This window comes from Palaemon carinicauda, chromosome 8, assembly GCF_036898095.1.
Source record: "Palaemon carinicauda isolate YSFRI2023 chromosome 8, ASM3689809v2, whole genome shotgun sequence".
Lineage (NCBI taxonomy): Eukaryota > Metazoa > Arthropoda > Malacostraca > Decapoda > Palaemonidae > Palaemon > Palaemon carinicauda.
The window spans coordinates 21471699-21494198 of NC_090732.1; the positions used below are offsets into that span (position 1 = coordinate 21471699).

The following is a 22500-nucleotide window of genomic DNA, read 5'->3' on the forward strand; positions in this document are numbered from 1 at the left end:
TAATCGTTCGGGTAAAATAAAAAAGGCTAAGTCTTTGAATGCGTCCTTGTTTATCTCTTAAGAGTTTACTTTCTTTTCAACGTCTGCGTTATTATTGTCAGCCTCCGTGTCCCTATATTTGATTCTGGCAACTTTCCCTTCACCCAGACTCACGATCCTTTTGCAACTTTGATCCCCTATTTTCATTACAATATTTAAGTTTCGATTTTTCTATCCTAAAGCCAATCTCGACATCTCATATACCTTCCCGTATCTCATAACGGACATCTATGTTAGCCTTTATTAAAAAAGGCTACACTTATTAATCTGTAATTTTATAAACTTCCTCTAATTCTTTCAACTTCTTTTATTTCCCGTTGTTTTCAATACGCACTCAGTAGCATTTTGGTCTTCCTTTTATAACAATGACAGTTCGTCATTAGTTAAGAACACAAAATCAGTAAATTAATTTCTTATTCCTTCAAGGAAATTCTTAGCTTAGGAAAGGACTATTATCCGATTTTCCTCGTTTTTTGCGTTGTTCAAACTATTCTCGCCTCCATTTCTAACGAAAATTTGTAGTTTTTAGATAAGGAATATTCTTCAACGACTAGCGAAGATTGGATCTCGTTGGTAAACAGAGGTTTTTTCGTTTGGCATTAAAAGAAAAAATGAGTGAAATGTACCGGTATCAACTTCTGCTTACAAGGCTCACCCAACCTGGAGAGACGAATCTTCATCTGGGCGGAAGTCTTCCTTCCCACTATAACCCATTCAACTGATAACGTATATGCGATAAAAAAACATATGAATATGTCTTAAGCTCCGGTATACAGTCTTGATTTTTATTATAGTTACCGACGGAAAAAGTTTTTCTCCTGAAAACAGGTGTTCCTTATAGAAAAACGTCCGTTTTTTTCCAAAAATGACACTTATTTTCACTGAAATTAAAAGCTTAATTATCTAAGGACTAATAATCAATGGGGTTAGCGTGCGCAGCTCAGCATGTACCTCTTGCCAGTTCATAAGAGCTTGATGTTTTTCTTTTTCTGCGAGCGAAGCGGCCGCACGGCGGAGCAAAAGCCATTAGATTTCTAAAAAATTTCCCCATTCTTAGACGGTTTTACGGGTTTTCGGTTTATTTGCTGCTGAAATGAAGGTTAAAATCAGTGAAAGCACATTATTTACTACAGGAAAAACTATTTTTTTTTCTGTTCAAAATGTTGTTCCGTCCGTAACTATAATTTTACCAAGTCCTGCACTATGATAAAATAATACCGTCCTTTTAACTATGGTCAGTCCATATCCTCTTACTGCCTTATGTCCATATCTCTCAATATCTGTCCCGATTTCCCATAATATTTCACATCCAAGCTACTTATCTTTTTATATATTTTTCACCATTTCAATCTTTCCTTCCATTCACTCGTATTTATCTGTTTATATTTTAATTCCTTTTTCTCGGTATTCCCTTATCATTGCTTTCAACCATATTCATCATTTTGCAATAATGCTATTTACTGTTTCATTTATCCAAAGATTATCCAGTCCCATATTCTTAAAGGTATATAGTTACTCTTACTTTATTCCATTAGTTTGATTCTTTGTTCATTCATTATTGCTCGTTTATTTACTTAATCTTTTTGCAAAGCCCACCTATTGTAACCATCTATATAATATAACTACTTGAATGTTGTCTCATTGCATCAATTTTTGCATTTTACTAACAATACGTTACTATCTAAGCCTTTTCCTATCAACATGTTACCTTCTGTATATTTAAAAGAACCTGGGTTCCTTCCAAAAATTTCCATTCTGATTTTTTTTTTTTTATGTCATCCTTGTGTGTTTTTTGACATCATTTTTTTGCTTTTGAATATAGTCTTCCTTTTTCTTTACCCTTAACAGTTATTTGATTTTTAAAATCATTTTTCTATGATATCGTCAAACCTTGACTATTTTCCATCTCCGATTCTTCTTTTATGCGTTCTTTAGTATAATGAATCATGATTCGATTTTTGTTTTCTCTAATAACTATTGTTCCATCGCCCGAATTTTCTTTAACACTTTCGCTCTAAAAGCCTAAATCAAGTTCATCCTCATTCCAGTTTTCATTTACAATATTCTTTAAAAAAATCAGATTCCTTATCTTAACAAAAATAATACCTAAACTTTCCCTATTTAGATTAAACCCATCCTTTCACCCTAAGGTACTTTCTAACACCATGTCTTATCCACGAAGATATCCCTCCCTCCCTCCACACTTTCATTTTGCCAGCTTCCGCTTTCCCTATCAGCAGTGACTTTCCATTTTAGAATTCCAGTAAGTCTCACACCTGTGAATTTCATCTTGAAATACCTCCAGTAACTTAACCCCAAAACCGAAATCCTACTCACAATCCTTCTCTTCAACGCCTCTCTACACAATGACCATTCATCTTTAACCTTTTGCTCCTTCCAGTAGCTTTCTAATTCATTGTTATTCACTTCACGTTTTTTCCAACACCTGGTCCGTCTTCCAGTAGCTCACGGAAACATCCTTGAATGTCCTTTCCGACCATCATGTATTGTTTCAGGGGTTTTCATTACGTATTTCTATCTTTCAACGGCAAAATAATCTATCTTTAAGTATTCTAGATTTTAATTCACTTATTTTTGATAATTGCAACTTTCTTGCTATGTAAAATAATCTTCTTTATTTGCCATTGAAGAAAAAACCTGTAATCAAATTTTAAATTTCTCATTTTACTTAATAATCTACACTTTCAAAGAAAATGGTTTGCTAAACTCTTTACCAAACACCATTTGTAAATATGTTTCATGTATGGGCTTTCAATCATAAAATGCTCGTATTAAGGTACCTTGCAAATCTAGCTGTTTAGACATAACTCAAGATGTGGAACCTTACAAATATCCTAAAAACGATTAGAAAACCACAACTACAAATGGTCAGAAAAGTATTTTTATTTATTTTTTCCTAAGGACGAAAAGATGGCGTTACATTTTTTTTTTTTTTGTCCAATGACGGAAAGATGAGGACTTTTTATTCCTTTTTTTTTGGGGGGGGGGGGTCCCCAAGAACGGAAAGACGAAGACTTTTCATTTATATTTTACCTAAGGACGGAAAGACAAGGACATTTTATTCCTTTTTTGGACAAGGTCGGAAAGATGAGGACGTTTTATTCATTTTTTTTCCAAGGACGGAAAGATAAGGCCGTTTTATTCATTTTTTTCCAAGGATGAAAAGCTGAGGACTTTTTATTCCTTTTTTTTATTGCCCAAGGACGCAGAGTTAAGGACGTCATTTTGCAGAAATCATTCGAATATCCAATTTTTTTTTCCTTGCGACACAATACGAGAAAGGTAAAGAAATATATAAAGAAGATGCAAAGTCACTCTCTGTCTCTTCTCCACCGTGGGATTGTGCGAGACGATTTTGCCATTCCGCCTTCCAGGGAGTTTTGGGCATCACTTTCTAATGGGCAAACTTGCTGGGTAATAATACAGCCATATGTTTACATAGGAATGGTATATCTCATAAGAGAAGAGATAGAGTGAGAGAGTGAGAAAGAGAGAATTGAAAGTGATATTTATGCCAAATGGTGTCACGTACTGGGATTAGTTCTTTAATTAATCACCAGGCTAAAATGACGTCATAATTACATAGAATTTCAAGCCATCTGGATGTCACGTCCTTTGTAAAACTATCAGATTGTCTTACTCAATATATTACCTTAACCTTTAAGGCTTTTGCAGTTTTCTGCCTAAGATAAGGAATGGGAAGATGTTCATTCTTAAGTTGGCATTCACAAGATTATTTGTCTTTGCAAGTCACTCACATTTACTGATATCACTGAAATTCATTGTCATTTAATCCAAGAAATGACAAATGTCAAACATTAACATGAAAACCTCAAGATAACTAATGCTAATATTTTCATAAATATACATTCGAATTTACTTAAGCCCTTACGTTTTCCTTCGCACAGAGAAATTATGCTTTCTCGAATATTTTACGGCACAGTGTCATTAAAACCGTTTAGGGATTTCAATCACCTTGAGGATGGATCGTCACCTTCAAAGGAAAAAGTAATTCACAGACCTTTAATCAGCGCGTGATTGGACACACGTGCAATCCATGTGGGAAAGAAGATGTTCATTACTGACTCATGACCGCCCCCACCCACAACACCCCCCAAAAATTGGCCCCCCACCCTTGCCATGGCGGTCGGACGAAAGACGTGAGGGTGGAATGCACAAAATAAAGATGGGATCAAGTCCTCACGAAGCGACAAAGAACGATGACTTCATTAACTCGAAAATCAAGATGAAAGAGACCCAAGTCTCAGTGAATATGCAAATGTTATCATTTTAGGTATTTGTGTCATTCAGATAATACTGTATAACTCTGGCTCGTTAAAGAAAGACTTGCTTTTTGATAACGGAATAATCTCTCTCTCTCTCTCTCTCTCTCTCTCTCTCTCTCTCTCTCTCTCTCTCTCTCTCTCTCTCTCTCTCTCTCTCTCTCTCTCTCTCTTTTCATGTGTGTTTTTCAATACATAAACATAAATTCGCGTTTGCTTCTCTATATGCACTTATAGCTCACACAAACACACACACATAAACACTTATATACATTTATATATATATATATATATATATATATATATATATATATATATATATATGTATGTATGTATGTATGTATGTATCTATGGATATACACACACCTACACATATATATAGTATATATATATATATATATATATATATATGAATATATATACATATATATATATATATATATATATATATATATATATAGATAGATAGATAAATATATATATATATATATATATATATATATATATATATATAAATATATATATATATATATATATATATATATATATGTATATATAGTATATATATATATGTATGTATGTATATACATATATATATATATGTATATATATATATATATATATATATATATATATATATATATTTGGCGTCGGCTTGAGGAAATAACAGGGATCATTGTCATATGACATTACTTGCTGATTAGTGGATAAATTCTTGACCATTAAAGCATTCACTACATAGGTCATTGAATATATCTACATAGAAGACGCATCAGCAGTGTATCGAAGCCCCTTACACATATTGCGTCATTCAACCCTTTCCTCTTGCACTCGTGCACTTCCTGAATATCAAGGCCATTTCTTTCCAACGTTTTCTATATTGGCTGTCCAACCCTTTGGAGTCTTCCCTACCTTCCACCAAATCTGAATTAAACACTCTTTCCCCAAAATTAATGTCATCCAGTCTTTTCATATGACCAAATCACCTCAAAATACTCTGAACCCCTTTCTTCACTTATGCTAACCCTTATACCACTTCTGCATACAGTATATCCACATTTCTTACTTTATCAATTTTCCTTACACGTAATGTTTTACGCAAACAGTTCATCTTAATTACCTACCTTTGTATTCAGCTCTCGAGGCATAACCCCCTTTTCTGTTCTCCAAACCCAACCAGGCCTTGCTTCGTACTCTCCCAAATAGCTTATCTTTCATTAACATTCGTTTCCCCTCTTGGAATCATATGCACTTAGAATCACAAACCACCTTTTGAAAAGGCATTACTTCTACAAGGGGAATTCACATCATCCATGATAAGCGCTACTATACCTAGGGAAATTTTGCATTAGAACCCCAAGCCACTGAGATATATATATATATATATATATATATATATATATATATATATATATATATATATATATATATATATATATATATATATGGTAAGTGCGTTCGTTTATTGTTTTGGACATACAGTAGATATATCTCCAAATCATCAATTTTAGCATATATAGCCTACCGTACATGCATTATTAACTAGACAAATGGGAGGAGCGCAATTTTCCGCTACACGGTTGAATACTTTTGTCTTTCCGCCCGGAATCTATTACACGATATTTACATTTCTCCCTCACGTTACGACCATTACCGGTATCACTATAGTTTCCCCTCCGAGTTTCTACAGTTGCGCCATGAGTAATCTAAACCCCACCATCTGCGCTGTTTATGGTATAGGCTATATAAGGGGGCTCCTTGGCCGTCTCATTGATGATAGTAACAGGTGATACGTCATTCCATCAAATGGACATTCATTCCCATAAACGAGGAATGCTCGTAGGATCATATGGGATAGCTGTTTTTTATAAATTATGAAATTTGTCTGAATATTCTTTATTTTGTAGTTTTTTGTTGGTTCATAATATGCCCGGATGATCTTAACTTATCATATATAGGAGAATTAAACTTATCTGTAGTTAGAATTTTGATTAAACTACTGTACGTTCAATAGACTATTAAGATGATTTTTAGATTGCTCTGTAAAATGTGTCATTGAGAAATGAATAATTTTACATTGGCGTCAGTTACAACATATCATTAAACTGATGTACACATTTTGCGGTAAATAAACATTCTCCATTAAAACACTGATATATACTTTTTAGGTTGTCTTGTAAACCAAAAACGACACGCGTGTGTGTGTGTGTGTGTGTGTGTGCGCGCGCGCTACCCAATTGCCTTCTGTAACAAGCATGACAAGCAAAGAGGCTAATAACAATCATCACTGCTGAAAGGATCTTTAACTAAGCAGAAAGGGTTCGTTAAAAGTCGATGACGAAACCAGGAACTTTGTTAATTTTATCGTGACGCTACTATGTAAATCATCATTATTTCATAGAGTACACCTTTCCAAATTAATTGGGGGATTGTTATAAACGATTAAAGAGTACCATTATTACGAAATAAATGTTAAATTAATTTTGTGTGAGTTTCTATTACAAAATAATATAATATTTCTAATTGTTTCTTCTCTATGCATTGCATTTTGACTGGATGTAAAGAAAAAAAATATGCTGTTTAACTACTAATTTAAAAAGAAAGAAAGAAAAAAAAAACATTTTTATATTGAAATCAAATCTACGATCCACGCCTGAAATATTAACATACTGAGTAATGTGTCTTGTAAAGACTTGGAATAATGCTGAATTGTTTAATGAGTACTATTGTTATAAAATAAATACTAAGTTAAATTTATGTGAGCTTCTATTACCAAATCAGAGTGTTTATTATTGTATCTTCTCTCTTTATTGCATTTTGACGATGTCCAGAAAAAAAAATCCTGTTTAACTATTATTTTTTTAAAAGCATAATCTTCATATTCAAATGAAATCTTGTTTCCACGACTGCAATATTAACTTACTGGATAATGTGTCTTGTAAAAACTTTAAAATAACAATGAATTATTTTCTTTTCAGATATTAAGTGACACCGAGAGTCAACAGTTCCTTTAGACCTTCAAAATGAAACCATCGTTCGTGGCAGTGCTTTCAATTCTTCTCTCCTGTAGGGTAAGGGTGTTCCATTGAGTAATTTCTGTTATTTTCTCTTCACTTATTTACTTCATTATCTTTCAATTTCCTTATTATTTGACAGCATATATGTATAAACTTAGCTTATATATATATATATATATATATATATATATATATATATATATATATATATATATATATATATATATATATATATGTTTATTTATACATATATATATATATATATATATATATATATACTAGTTAATCAGTTTACCCCTCATATATATGTGTATATACATACCTATATATATATATATATATATATATATATATATATATATATATATATATACATATATATATACATATATATATGTATATATAAAAATATGTATATATACATATATATATAAATATGTATATATATATATATATATATATATATATATATATATATATATATATATATACATACATACATGCATACATAAAAACACTAATGCTAGCTAATCAATTTGCCCCTCAAATCGACTTTCCTGCCAAAAGCAGTGTTTCATTCTCGAGCACTCTCACTAAGTAATTCTGCCTTCAACCATCATAAAAAGTTAACGTTTTCCCGTCTATAATTTTCCCGTTAGGTTATTACATCTGATGAGCGTAGGGCGAAAAAGAGCTATAAAGCGATCGTTTGTATTGCGCAGCCGACAAACGTATAAAAGAAAAAGAGCACATTTCCAAAAAAAAAAAACGGACTCTTCTTTTCTCTCTTTTTTCCGGGCCGTTTCAACGCTATTGTAGCATTAAGTCAATTCGTTGTCTTTTAAAAATATTGTTGATTCTATTTTTAGATGAAAATATGCTTTGCTTTCACTTTTTTATTAGCGTTAGTATAATTACTTTTTAGATGATGGTTAGATATTTTTCTTAATTTACCAATTTTAAAAAATTAATTATTACTTTGTTTTTATTTTTTAGTTATTATCATGACCAGACGAGAGACTAGGTGCCGGATTTATTTCCTACTCTAGTAAATATAAAAATAGTGTAGTTCTCGATTACTATCTACAAAATCTACCCATTGAATAATTTGAAGAAAATTTGTCCAAGAATCTTAAGTATATAAAATCCACTGTTATATAGCGATGTATATTGTAAAAGAAGCTCGTTGAAAAAAATGTGAAAGCTCTTGTGTTTTCTAAATATATATCAGTATATGACAGTTTAATATCCATCGCATTGAATGATAATTATCTTAAGGTAAAAGCGATATCATCCGAAATCTCTAAAATTGCATCAAGCAGAAGTCACAGTTCATTCCAGCTTCAATTATCAAATCAACCGTGACTGATTATAGGCGGCTATAAGAGAACAGAAAAAGTTACAGAACGAAATGCTGTAATAAGGAGCTGTTGCCATCCTCATCGCAAATAGAGTATAATTTCAACGGCTTCCGTTACGGCTTTTTAAGCGACCATTTCCTTAACCCTTTTTCTTAACGATATATTGTCTTAAAAAACGTGCGTAACTCTGCCGTCTTTCCGGACTTGTATGTGCTTTCGACTGTTACATCTTGTCTTCTCTCTCAAATTACAGAAGATTATCAGAGATATACTCATAAATACCTCTTAACTCTTATACAGTATTTACTTAGATTTGGGTGACGTCATCATAACCTGCTGAAAGAGAGTATTGCTCTCGGTTTTCTTCAAAGAAATAATTTTATTGTATCCCTAGATTTCGCAAAATCTAACCGAGGCCCTTTGCATCAATAGGTGTAGGAAGCAACGATGATGATGATCTCTTGATTCTTTAGTTTATCATTATTTACAATATTGAGAATTTGTTTTACATCACTGTTATTTTCAGTTGAGTTTTTCTCAACACTTCACAGTTCAACATTTCGCCTGAATTGTTTTTCTGTTACGTGGTTTCATTCTACTGGCCATAACTTTTTTTCCAATAATACTTGTTTCCGCTCATGAATATGAAAGAAAGATCTATTACCATACAATAAGGGAAAAAATAAGCTAGATATCGTCAACTGGATAAATACAGAACTTTAGTATATATCTAGTTTTATCTAATCCATAAGGTTTTGAAGGCCCATATGGTCCGTTGTGGTTATTACGGTCCCTTGAAGTTCATATGACCCATAGGGGTCCATTACCATCATTGCTATAACATGACAATTTGCGAGAATGAATTGAGCAAATTTGGTTAATTTTGTACAATGGGTAGACTATCGTATATTGGGTACACTTTGTTGATCAATACACTGTATATATTTTATATATGCGGTGCATTTTACACATTTTATTGTTCCTTGGTGTATTAGATAAATTTTTTTCGTTAGGGGCATTTCATCATTTTTCTTCAGTACTGGGTACATCTAATTTACTTGATATCTTTGTACATGGGGCACATATTATTCCGTTAAATTTGGCTTATTGTGTACATTCTGCTCATTGGGTATATTTTGTACCCTGTCAACATTTAGTATATTAGGATTACTTTGCTTATTGGGTTAGTATTTGCAACAGGTCTAATATCCTTTATCCTATAGTCCATACAAAATTGCGGTCCCATATAGGTCACATGTTCGGAGACTCATCCTGATTTGCGATTGCTTAGAAATGGAAGGTTAACATGTAAAGATATCTATAAATAGATAGGTAAATATATAGATGTATACCTATGTGTGTGTGTGTGTGTGTGTGTGTATGTGTGTGTGTGTGTGTGTGTAGAAACATTAATGCTTGCCCTCCAATAGTTCTGGTGGAGAACAAGAGACCTGAAATATCTATCCAACAGTTGAAGTCACTAAAAGAGAGAGGTGAATAATGATGACATCAGCCTCAAGAACAAGTGAGTTTTGTGGAAGCCCCCACACCCCTCCACCCTCCCCAACAATAAAACCGTCTTCATGGAAGCCAGTCGAGGTTTAACTGAGAGCGAAAGGGAATGTGATGTCACATGTGTTATTCATTCTGAGCGTAGTACAGTATTTAGGTTATCATCATTAAGTGAGTAATTCGCGACTTACTTATGCAGAGCCCTGTCATGCAACTCATGAAAAGGGGTTCGAGTCATTTGAATAAACATGCGTACTGAGAGAGAGAGAGAGAGAGAGAGAGAGAGAGAGAGAGAGAGAGAGAGAGATTTTGTAAGTGTTGTATAATTAAGCGTACAGTACTGTCATTCCAAAGATATACAATGAAATACTTCATTGATATTTACGCACGCACAATATCTTTGTCAGTCTTTGCATGTGAAGAGAGAGAGAGAGAGAGAGAGAGAGAGAGAGAGAGAGAGAGAGAGAGATTTTGTAAGTTGTATAGTTGAGCTCACTGTCATTCCAAAGATAAACAATAAAATACTTCATTGATATTTACACACACAATATCTTTGTCAGTCTTTGCATGTGGAGAGAGAGAGAGAGAGAGAGAGAGAGAGAGAGAGAGAGAGAGAGAGAGAGAGAGAGAGAGAGGAGTTTACATTTACATTCTTACATAAACAATGCCACTGTATGTTTTATGTGTTCTCAAGGTGGAGTCAGTTTAAGCCTCCATTTCAAGTCACACAATGTCCCTCCATTTTAGATTATGTTTACAAGTCAATGAAAAATCTTCGAAGAGATTAATGTTTAAAGATATTCTCTAAAATATGTCAATCACTTCTATCTATCAGTCCACATTTGTGATCGAAGGAAAGATCAAAGAAGAGAGTGTTTTGAAACATATGCGGTGTTTTTTAGGAGTCCAGTACGTTATTTTGGCGCTAGCCTATTTGGCGACAGCTTGAAAATTTTCCGACCTGATATATATATATATATATATATATATATATATATATATATATATATATATATATATATATATATATATGTGTGTGTGTGTGTGTGTGTGTGAGTGTGTGTGTTTATATATATTACATGGGTCAAAAATAACATAAAAATAAAAAAGTTCTATTCATTTTCAGCAATACAGTATTAAAATGCTACAAAAAAAAATTGAAATAATTTCACCAACATGTTAATGCATTTCATAGTTATATGCCAAACCACGTAAGTATTCCAGTGGTTCCCGTGAATCAAACTGCTGTACTATAGTTAAAATGCGTCCATCAGTCTTAATGTATTTTAAGCGTTTTCGAGCAGGAGGATTCCCAGCCATTAGTTGTTCATAATATGAATCGTGTCCTTTCTGAATTGTCTTTAAACCATCGATGAATTTCCATATAACTGTGTGGTTCATTCCAAATTCTGCATAGATTTTCGTGTGCGTAGCTTCAGCATGATTGTTTGTCCTGTCCTCACCTAATATTGTTCGACTATACATATTCCACATTTGCGTAGAGAAAAGTGGTGAACGTCGGCCATTTCCCCTCCTCAGAGGTCTTCCTACATAATTATCTTCGACCCAGTTCATTAACGGCTGGAGTTCATCAGGTAAATATTGCGTCAAAGCATCGATGTAAACATCCATGTGAGAAATAGGTACAAAAGATAAAGCAACGATCATTTTAGCTTTTACTGAAAAGTCGGGGTCATTATTATACAAATGTTGGAGCCCAAGTTGTTTCAGGTGCTTATGAATATTATGTGCAAAATGGGAGAAGCAGCCTTTAAACTCTATATCCGGAAAACATTGTCATTGCAGAAAAGCTGCTTGTTCATAATCACAGTAAATTCCCTTTGGTTGCAGCTCTGCAGACATCTCAGTTATCATTCGAAACATTTTCACGTATGTTGTTCGACGCTTATTAGGTAATAGGGCGTATGGTATAGGGAGAACTAAACAAGACTTGAATATCGTAATAACTGGTTTAATATTACAATTCTCAAATCATACGAGCCTTTGGTGTGATGAGGTGATCACTAAACAAGACACAAATTTAAGTTTGTTTCTTGGCGCCAAAACAGCTCATCGCCAAAACAATGAGTGCCAAACTGTCTATCGCCAAAATGGCGGCGCCAAATCGTCAGCGCCAAAGAGTCGGCGCCAAATCGTCCTGTTCCGTTTTTTAGCATATGCCTCCGTTAGAGTAGGTCTAAATCAAAGTAAAAGGGGTTTGTTAGTTTATGTTAGGCTGACATTGTATCATCATAGGCTTCTGTTTTAAATGCATCCAGCTGATGGAAGAAAAACAAATTCGATGTGGACGTCTGGGCTTACAAACAAGACTCAGATAAAAGTATAATCAAATAACTATATTTTTCCGAGCTAAGTTCTTATATTTATATTCATGTCAGAATCTGAGTGGCTGTGAGTGTACATAAGAGGGTGTGGATGCGTGCGTGTCAGAGTAGTGTGTATTTGCGTGTATGTGCTTTTGCATTAGAGGGTGTGTAGGTGTATAATTATAAATGTGAATGCGTGTGAAGTTCCAAGTGGGTGGTAATTGACTTACAAGTGATGTGGTTGCCTTTCGATAAATGATGCTTCCGGGATTTATATTATTTCCTCCCAGTTAAAAAAAAAAAAAATTAACCAGACTGTACGACGAACGTTCACCATGAACAATAATCTCGCTGAGATGTATATCATAAATTAGTAACCAGTTAATGTAAGCAATACTACTGTACTTTATGATTTTTTCCCATTGATGTGGCTTTCTTTTATTACTATTTTTCTTTTGCAAAACCTCGGCTTATTCGTGTATATTTATTATTATTATTATTATTATTATTATTATTATTATTATTATTATTATTATTATTATTATCAATTCTGATGTTATCATGATAAGATATATTTTACTATTTTGAAGTTCAGGGTTTGCAATGCAGTATTGACGGGGTTGTGGTAGCCTATTAGGAAACGTCCATGCCTGGTGATTAACCGGACTGGAGTTCGAGTCCCGCTAAAATTCGGTAGTTCCTTTAGTGCCTGCAACCTCACCATCCTTCTGAGCTAAGGACGCAGGGTTTGGGGAATCCTATAGGTCTACCTGCTGAGTCATCAGCAGCCATTGCCTGGTCTTCCCTGTTCCCAGCTTGGATGGAAAGGGGGCTTGGGTGCTGATCATATGTATGTATGATTAGTCTCTAGGGCATTGTACTGCTTGACAGGGCAATGTCACTATCCCTTGCCTCTGCCATTCATGAGCAGCCTTTAAACTTTAAACGAAGAACTAACCCTTTTATGCCTTCCTAAATCTATCGATCAGGTTTACGGGTCTCTTCTTGACGGCTTAGAACATCATGGTCACCACGGGGACCATCACGGAGACCACGGCCATGGAGATCATGCTCATGGGGAACACGATCACGGAGAACACGCCCACGGAGAACACGCCCATGGAGAACACGACCACGGAGACCACGCCCACGGAGAACACGCACACGGAGAACACGCACATGAAGATCACGCCAAGGAAGAACACGCTCATGGGGATGAACACAATCATGACCACGACCTCGCAGTTTCTAGTCAGGTAATGAAGTAAAAGATGGGTAAATTTAATGCATGACAATTTATAAGTTAGATAAGTTATCATCCCACATTCCTTAACTATTTCATTAGGTTCATCGTTCTTTCTCGAAAGAAGTGACTTGAAAATCTTATTAAACAATTTCATTTTCGATATTAAGTATTTTGGTTTTCTTGTCTGAAATTCTTCAACGATAAAAGGTCGTGAAATTGATCATTCATCTACAACTGCTTATTTATTGCCTAAGGCAAATTTTTAACGTTTGTGTATCTATTTAGAAACGAAAGCACATGTTGTATGACTCTTCTTTCTCACCGTTATCCTTACAATAAGGGGTCGGTTGCCTTATGTCCCCACTCCAATACCTTTTATCAAAGGCATCGTTTTCTACAGAATCTCTTCCCTCCATATCATCCTTCACCTTATCTCGCCTTGCTATAACAGAATCCTCATGAGTAATATGGGAAATTATGGCGGCATTTCTTACATAATTTTTGTCTTCTCAGGACAACTTTGGTGCCGTTTTGGCATCTGGATTAGACGGAGGATTCCTCAGCCTCGTCGAAACTACTCTTGCCCCGCCTCTTGCTGTCGCCCCTGCGGAGTCATTTGTAGCCCCTGGCCCAGTGGCTCCTGTCGAAACTTTCTCCGTCCCTGCTGTCCCTACCACAACAGAAATCTTCGAGAACTTCGTGACCCCAACTTCAGCAACTATTGATTTTGTTGCAACTGCTGAAGAGGAGGAACAGCAGCCACTGAAACAGCTGCAACAGACAGCCGAAGACAACTCCATTCAGTTTCCAGAGAAAGAGCAGACCACCGACCGCACCTCCTCAGGAGATGCAAAACAATTAGCAAATGTCGTAAGTCTTCGAAATATATTTCATCTCAATCACAAAGCTCTTGGAGAATTTTGTGATTATAAGAAATAAAAGTTTTTTTTTCAGAAACAAAGTATATTATCTTTTATAGAAATACAATGGTGTTGATTTTTCGGTTGAAGCTATCTTAGCATATCATCTCTTTACTGTTCTACTGTTATTAGAAAAAAAGAGTATATTGTCTTTTATATAACTATAATGGTGTTTTTTCTGTTAAAGTTATCTTAGTAAATCATCTCTTTACTGTTTTATTGTTATTAGAAAAAAAAGGAGTATACTATCTTTTATAAAACTATAATGGTGTTTTTTCTGTTAAAGTTGGCTTAGCAAATCACCTCTGTACTGTCATTCTTTTTGCAGGGTGGTAACCGTGGTACTGGGGATTACCCTGAGTACGCTGTTGTGCCCAGGACGTCTTTCTCTTGCGGTGCCCAAGCTACTGGGGGATATTTCGCGGATCCCGAAGCAGAGTGCCAGGTTAGTTAAATTAAGACGAGAGAGAGAGAGAGAGAGAGAGAGAGAGAGAGAGAGAGAGAGAGAGAGAGAGAGATACATATACATATATATATATGTATATATATATATATATATATATTTACACACACACACACACACACATATATATATATATATATATATATATATATTATATATATATACATATATATATATATACATATATATATATATATATATATATATATATATATACATATATATATAAGCCTAAACTCACGCACATAGTGGGCATCTGTGTGATTTATTTTGTATAAAAAATTTTTTACCTTAACTGCGATAACCTAAATACCAAATTTGAATATAACCGGATTACTAATCTGCAAGTTATCTAAAAATTCAAAAACTCAAGTCGAATCTGGATACTGATTGACATCTAATCAAGTGCTATCTAAATATGTAGATGACACGGGCTGAATGAGATGAATTTTCCCTTAAACGTTCTGGAGAAAATCGCTGTAGTTTATAGTCAAATAAGATATATCTGCCCAGTTACGTGCCTAAGTATCATCATTAATATTCTCGAAGTTCAAATATTTTATAACAAAGTGAAATTTCATCATCCCATTTTACCTCCAGATTTGTTATCAGATAAGGATAATAAAAGCAATGCAGACCAATCAAATATGTTTATTGAGGCCATTATCACATGTAATCTAAGACAAGGTTCTTAGTTTTACATTTTTGTTCCTTTTTTTTTTTTTGCTCCTCCGTTTTCTTCTTGTTTTTAGTTTAATTCATTGTACATTGCTTTGTTTTCTAATTGTTAATTCCCTTTTTACCATTTATTTATTTTACCTACCATGTCCTTCTTATGCTAACGGCAAATGCTGATAATCTGTTTTTTTATCTTATATATTCCATTAATATATCCCTTTTAAGAATACCTTTGAAATCAATTACTGTATTTTAGAACATGTTTTCTTTGTACGTCACACCTAAATTTCCTTCCTATTTGTTTTGACAACAGGTCTTCCACATTTGCCTGAACGGACAGAACATGGGCTCCTTCCTGTGCCCCAACGGAACGCTGTTCCACCAGCAATACTTCGTGTGCGACTGGTGGTTCAACGTGGACTGTGGAGCATCGGAACAGAGCTACGGCCTCAATGCTCAAATCGGCATTGTGCCAGAGTCTCAATAAGAGATAAGTGTGTAATAGTGATATTGAACTACGCATGGCATCCATAGATTACTCTCCTCATTCGTAACCACCGAATTATTGCAATACTATCCTGCTGAGGTGCAACAGCGTCTCCCAAAAGCCTTCGTTGAAAGTCCTGCTTTCATTCTAGCAAGAAAGGTCAAGAAGGGACTTCCCTCGTGGGCCCAGAATAGAAGATGAAGTTACTCCTCAACCATGTCGAATTGTTATAAGGATTTTATTGTTTCCTCTTAAACTGGAGAGGAGGAGGAGGAAGGATGCAATGGATTCTCCCTCCCTGTAAGACCTCTCCCTCCCTGATTCTCATCGCTTGAGTTGACAAAGCGACAAAACTAAATACGTGTTTATTTTTCTATTTGCTTCAACTTCTGTGGCTACTTAACTTGAAATGGAAAATTCATAAATTTATGAAAGATGAATTACATGAAATACACAATTACTTGGGAAATGGAATAATATTTGGCAGGTTTGTTTTAAAGATTTTGGTGACGTAATTTTTATTTCTAATATCAATACACTTTCAAGTCAAGCAGCCAAGAGATTTCGAATTATATATTCAATAAATTAAGTATAACTGTACAAGAGTATGCATCCACAAGAAGAAGATTATCAACACTTATGAAAAGTCATGGGGCCGACTTGGAGAAGAAAATATTTCAAGGACTTACGAGATGAACGAATAAGTAGATACTTATATCTCCTCGAAAATAACTCCAATCATAATAACAATAGAGATTATGAATGGAAAAAACGATAAAAATTACGTAACTAAGACTATTCTAAGAAATGATTAGTTTACTGTAATCAGCCATTTGGGAGAGCGATCTGTTATGGAAATATTTTTATTCTAGATACTTCACTTGTGTATGCATTGCATTGTACAAAATAATGTACTATGTGTATATCGAAAATTGCGAATTGAACCGTCAGGAACGGTTCAAAATAAAACTCTTAAATATTTATAAATAACCACATTGCATTTGTCATCGGGAAAAAGTGAATGTTATTAACACAGGGATTATATTGTGTGTGTTTGGTTCTGAATGAAATATGTTTGATCATTCACAGGTGCCTTTGAAGTGGTTTTATTGTATTTATTCTTTACTGTGGCTGACTGTATGTTCCTCTAAAATGTTAAGGGAAGATTTGCAATATTTTTAATCTCTCTCTCTCTCTCTCTCTCTCTCTCTCTCTCTCTCTCTCTCTCTCTCTACAATTGACTAAAGAAAGTAGAGATATACAGTATGTATTCATCAGAAAGTCTTCAGTTACTTCTTTCGATGTCATGGGATAGACAAACAATGACATATTCAAATCAGCATCAATCAATTCATCCAACAATAAAACTAAAAATTAATCCGATGATTAAGCATTTCTTTTTTTTATTAATGAGGAGAATGTTTTAACTCCAGGATTTTAGAAAGTGCGTGTTTTCGAAGAATGTCATGACGCCTCGAAACTTTGAAAACGACACAGGGGAAAATGAAAGATGACTCGGATTTCAAAATAATCAACTTTGGATATCTATTTGTGATGAATATATAACTAGAGATAGAGATAGAGAGAGAGATAAAGCGTTTGAATGTAATTAGATTTTGTGCCATAAATCCAGTGGGATGAGAAAGAGGACCATAGCCCCTTAAAATATTACGAACCCTGTGTAAACACTTATGGAATAACTGTGGTCTGAAGAATTTCCTAATTGTTTGGTTGGTGAGTCACGTACACAAACCACGGATCAACAGTACCTCTTATTTCTTATTCATTTTTCTTTCACTGAACAATTATGCATTCATAATAGGTTTTCTAGTTTCAACGAAAATTGGATACACTGTATACATTTATGCATTTAAAGAGAATGATACATATAATATCAAAGTCAAGTTTAAGATATTTACATGCATATACATGAATTTTTTTACGAAAACAACACGAAGAATTTGATGGAACAATCCTAAACGTATACAAAAATTACAGATACATATTCTAAAATACATGACGATACAATTTATTTGATAAGGTAGACTATATATGAATATGTATGTTTGAAATACATGAACAATAATAGACATCCATACAAAATGTATATGCAGAATTCAAATAAAATATCGTAAGGTATTATATCGACTACATATACTTTAAAGATACACACATGCATACGAACATACATCTATTTTATATAGCTAAACACATATACATATTTACACCTTCGCCTTTTGTACATAATACTTAAAAATATAGATAAATACATACAAATAGGGTATTTCTCATAAAATATTTAGTCTTGTATTTAGATTTAATCACAGCTGTCTAAAATTAGTTTCTATTCTCGATGTCATAATGGAAATATTTCTTCATGAAAAGACTAATCCTTCATCTATGAACAAGTTTTTAATTTTTTCTTTTTCTTATTGACTTTCCAAAACTTATTTGGCATCAAAACAACATTCGGGAGACCACTCACCAACAATAATTGGGATCTCTTCACACCATTGCAAGTTGGTATAGTAGTGAAGAAGATATCTGGAAAAAAATGGAAGTGATTGTGAGTCCTCTTTTTGTTTCATATCAATCAGCCAGGTATGCATTGTTACTTCATTATCTTTTATAGTGTGTCCGTCAAATACAGCATTCGCATATTTTATTCTGGTAATAAAGTATGGAATAATTTTACAATTTGTTTCATTTCCATTTTATTTATAGATAGATGTTCTTTGTATAAAGTACTTTCCTTTTCCTATTAGATGAAAGTTCAATTATGGCTGAATACTACACAGTATTCTAGAAGTTTTATTCCAACTATGACCAAGTTGTGGAATGATCTTCCTAATCGGGAAGTTGAATCAATTGAATTTCAAAAGCTCAAACTTACAGCAAGTGTTTTTATGTTGAACAGGCAGACATGTCTCTTTTTATAGTGTATATATGAAAGATGTTTTAATGTTATTACTGTTCTTAAAATACTTTATTTCAATTGTTTATTACTTTTCACAGAGTTGATATATTTCCTTTCCTCGCTGGGCTATTCTTACCTGTTGGATCCCTTGGGCTTATAGCATCCTGCTTTTATAAGTAGGGTTGTAGTTTAGCAAATAATAATAATAATAATGATAATAATAATAATAATAATAATAGCCCTCCACAAGAGCACAGCAATTTCATTTTCAAAGAAAGCAGTCATTATTTCATACCACAATAATTGTTGAACAAATTATTAATAATCATGTAAAGAACAACAGTTCTAGATCTTACTCATGAACAAAACGAATCCATCCAAATCTGCCAAAGCAGAAACATTACATTGCCCGCTGAGCACTGAAAAGGTGGAATGCCTCACGAAGAGCCAGATATAACCGGCTCGTCCCGCTTTGATCGTGGGAATTAGCGTTTCTCTTTACCACATCTGGATTCCCTGTCTTTCAGATTCATTCAGTATTTTGCTCTGCTCCCAGCACTTTTAAAACGAAAATTAGCTGTCATCTTTTGATGTATAATCAACATTATAAAGAAGGAGAATTGTCCAAGCAGCGATACTTTAATAAATAAAGAGTATTTTTTATATTTGTTTGAGAGGATATTAGCTAAAGATGTATATGGTTCGAAGTGCTAGAAAGTAAACGAAAAGGAATTGAACACCTTTCGGAAATCATCTTCAATTATGGTATGTATCAAAGGTTGGGTATGCGACCTTCAGAGACTTCTTCCCCCTAATTAACGCCACTTAACAAACATTTACACCTTTTGCCACCCGTGCTGTGCCCTTCCTCCATCCTAGGCCGCAACCTCACCAAAGGTCATGAAAGATTGAAGAGATGTGGGAAAAGGTCTCCGGCCACCTTAGGGGAGGAAGTGAAAATCCCGTGTAGTTTATCTTTTAAATTTCAAACTTTCTACTTTTTTTGTTATTTATCGTCAGCGTCGCTCTTCTGATTTGAAAAATAGGGAATGTGTGAATTCAAAATCAACTTCAGTACCATGGGACTTCAAAGCCATAAAGAAGAATTAGGTAAGGATAGTAAAAAGAAAACATGTGTAGCATTGACTAATAATAGAATCACGTAAATACTACTTAGCTTATTTTTGAATTATGATCATTATGACTGCTGGAAAGGCCAATTAAATGTTAATCGAAGAAACTTATGAATTTTATCCCCTAAAAACCTATACAATATTACATATTACCAATAATTTTAGTATAGACCACTTTTTACAAGAGGAAGTACGGGCAAGTTTAGTTAGTCTAAACGTAGTTGGTAATAAAGAATTTATGAACGTCATTAAAACGTCCCAAAAGAACATTAAGATTAGTGGAGAGTAATTAAGAGTTGCTCATTAACTTATAAAGTATTATGCATACAAACATACAACCCCAGCTCTCATTTGTATTTGAATACGCAAATGACAGCTGGGGTTGTAAACTTGAAAGGTTTGGTTACGGATTGATTGCTCAATAGAGACTGTACTCTTATGCTCAAGACATTTCGACAGGAAATTCCTGTAAGAATTCCTAAAAGGGAATGAAAACAATTTCTTTTATAATTTTTGCAAAGGTCTCCATGCCAGTTGATCAACACAATACAATTGATTTCCTGATTGGTTGATCAGATGAAGAGGGACATTTTATTAGTTTATTATTAGATAGATAAATAGGCTGGGATCAGTGCTATATGAGCCTGATTTTGGTTTCCTGTCGTGGACTCAAAGTTTCCATATTAGCAAATGTTATTTTCAAATATTCTTTTTTATATTTACTTATTTTCTAGATCATGTTTGAAACACTGTGACTTTTCTTATTTACCCTAACTTCTTGGTTTCCAGTTACTTATACCTTACTTATACTCATACTTATACTCTTATCTAAACTTACTGGGACGTTTTTTACTTTTGCTCCACTCTCTTCTGCATTCTTTTTCCTTCCTTTCTTTGTTATCAGTAAGCCCGGAATTTTGGATTGGTGCTATTAGAGAAGTAAAGTGGTAAAGAAGTAAAGAAGAAAATGGTAAAGTCCAAATGAAACAAGCCCTTGTGATTCTTTTTCGTGAATATTTGTATGTGGCCTCTTTTGCTAAAATAAGTTATATGTCAGTTTAAAGAAGAAAAGTTACTTTTTAAAAAATCTTGCGTTTCATGAAATGTGTTAGATATGATAAAAAGGTAGATTTATAACGCTACATTTTTTTTTCTGATACAAATGAAATTGCTATGTAAACATTTTGGGTCATTAATTTTTATGATCAACCCCCTGTTAACTTTCCAGATATTGCAATTATATTATGTGCCCCAAATCTTACCTGAAGCTCCGTGGCGCTTAAATACTTCTTCTTCATCTTCTTCTTCTTCTTCTTCTTCTTCTTTGTCTACATCTTCTCCCACTTCTATGTAGGGTCGATGTTTCTGATTAGCTTTCTCCATCTACCTCTGTCCCACACCTCATCACCGGTTAATCCCTTTGATCGAAGGTCATCCTTGATACAGTCCACCCACCTTCGCTTCTCGTTCCCTTTACCTCCATTTCCATTACTCTCCTCCCAATATACTGTTCATCTCTTCTCATGACATGACCGTACCACCTCAGTCTACTTTCTTGGATCTTATCTGATAGTTTTCTAACTCCTGTGGTACCCCTAATTACCTCATTCCGAATCTTATCTCTTCTTGTCACCCCACACATCCATCTCAACATTCTCATCTCTGCCACAACCATCTTATTCTCTTCTGTCTTCTTTATTGCCCACGTCTCCGCTCCATACATCATGGCCGGTCTCACAACTGTCCTGTGTACTTTACCTTTCAACTTAACCCCTATTTTCCTGTCGCATAGTACTCCACGCACTTTTTTTCCAATTCTTCCATCCTGCTGGTATTCTGTAATTTATTTCTGCCCCCAGATCACCATCCTCTGTAACTGTTGATCCTAAATACCTGAAATTTTCAACTCTTTTCAATCTCTCTCCTTGTAAACTAACTTCCCCATTCTCGCCATTTTTCAATCTCAAATACTCTGTCTTTTTCCTGCTGATCTTCAATCCCTTATTTTCCATTACTCTTCTCCACTCCTCCAATTTCTCTTCTACTACCTCTCGCCTATTGCTACACAGTATAACATCATCAGCAAAAAGCATACA

The 22500-nt window shown here is 34.1% G+C and overlaps 1 protein-coding gene across 1 annotated transcript in view; it reads left to right on the forward strand.

Moving 5' to 3' along the window:
- The window catches only part of LOC137644851 (sperm acrosomal protein FSA-ACR.1-like), a 24207-nt gene extending 5193 nt beyond the window's left edge, over window positions 1–19014 (forward strand). The window contains exons 2-6 of the mRNA XM_068377745.1: window positions 7322–7414; window positions 13550–13816; window positions 14320–14676; window positions 15055–15171; window positions 16181–19014. Coding sequence (XP_068233846.1) covers window positions 7367–7414; window positions 13550–13816; window positions 14320–14676; window positions 15055–15171; window positions 16181–16354 — 963 coding nt within the window. The 5' untranslated portion in view covers window positions 7322–7366 and the 3' untranslated portion in view covers window positions 16355–19014. The remainder of the gene's footprint in view (window positions 1–7321; window positions 7415–13549; window positions 13817–14319; window positions 14677–15054; window positions 15172–16180) is intronic.
- The last annotated feature ends 3486 nt before the right edge of the window (window positions 19015–22500 follow it).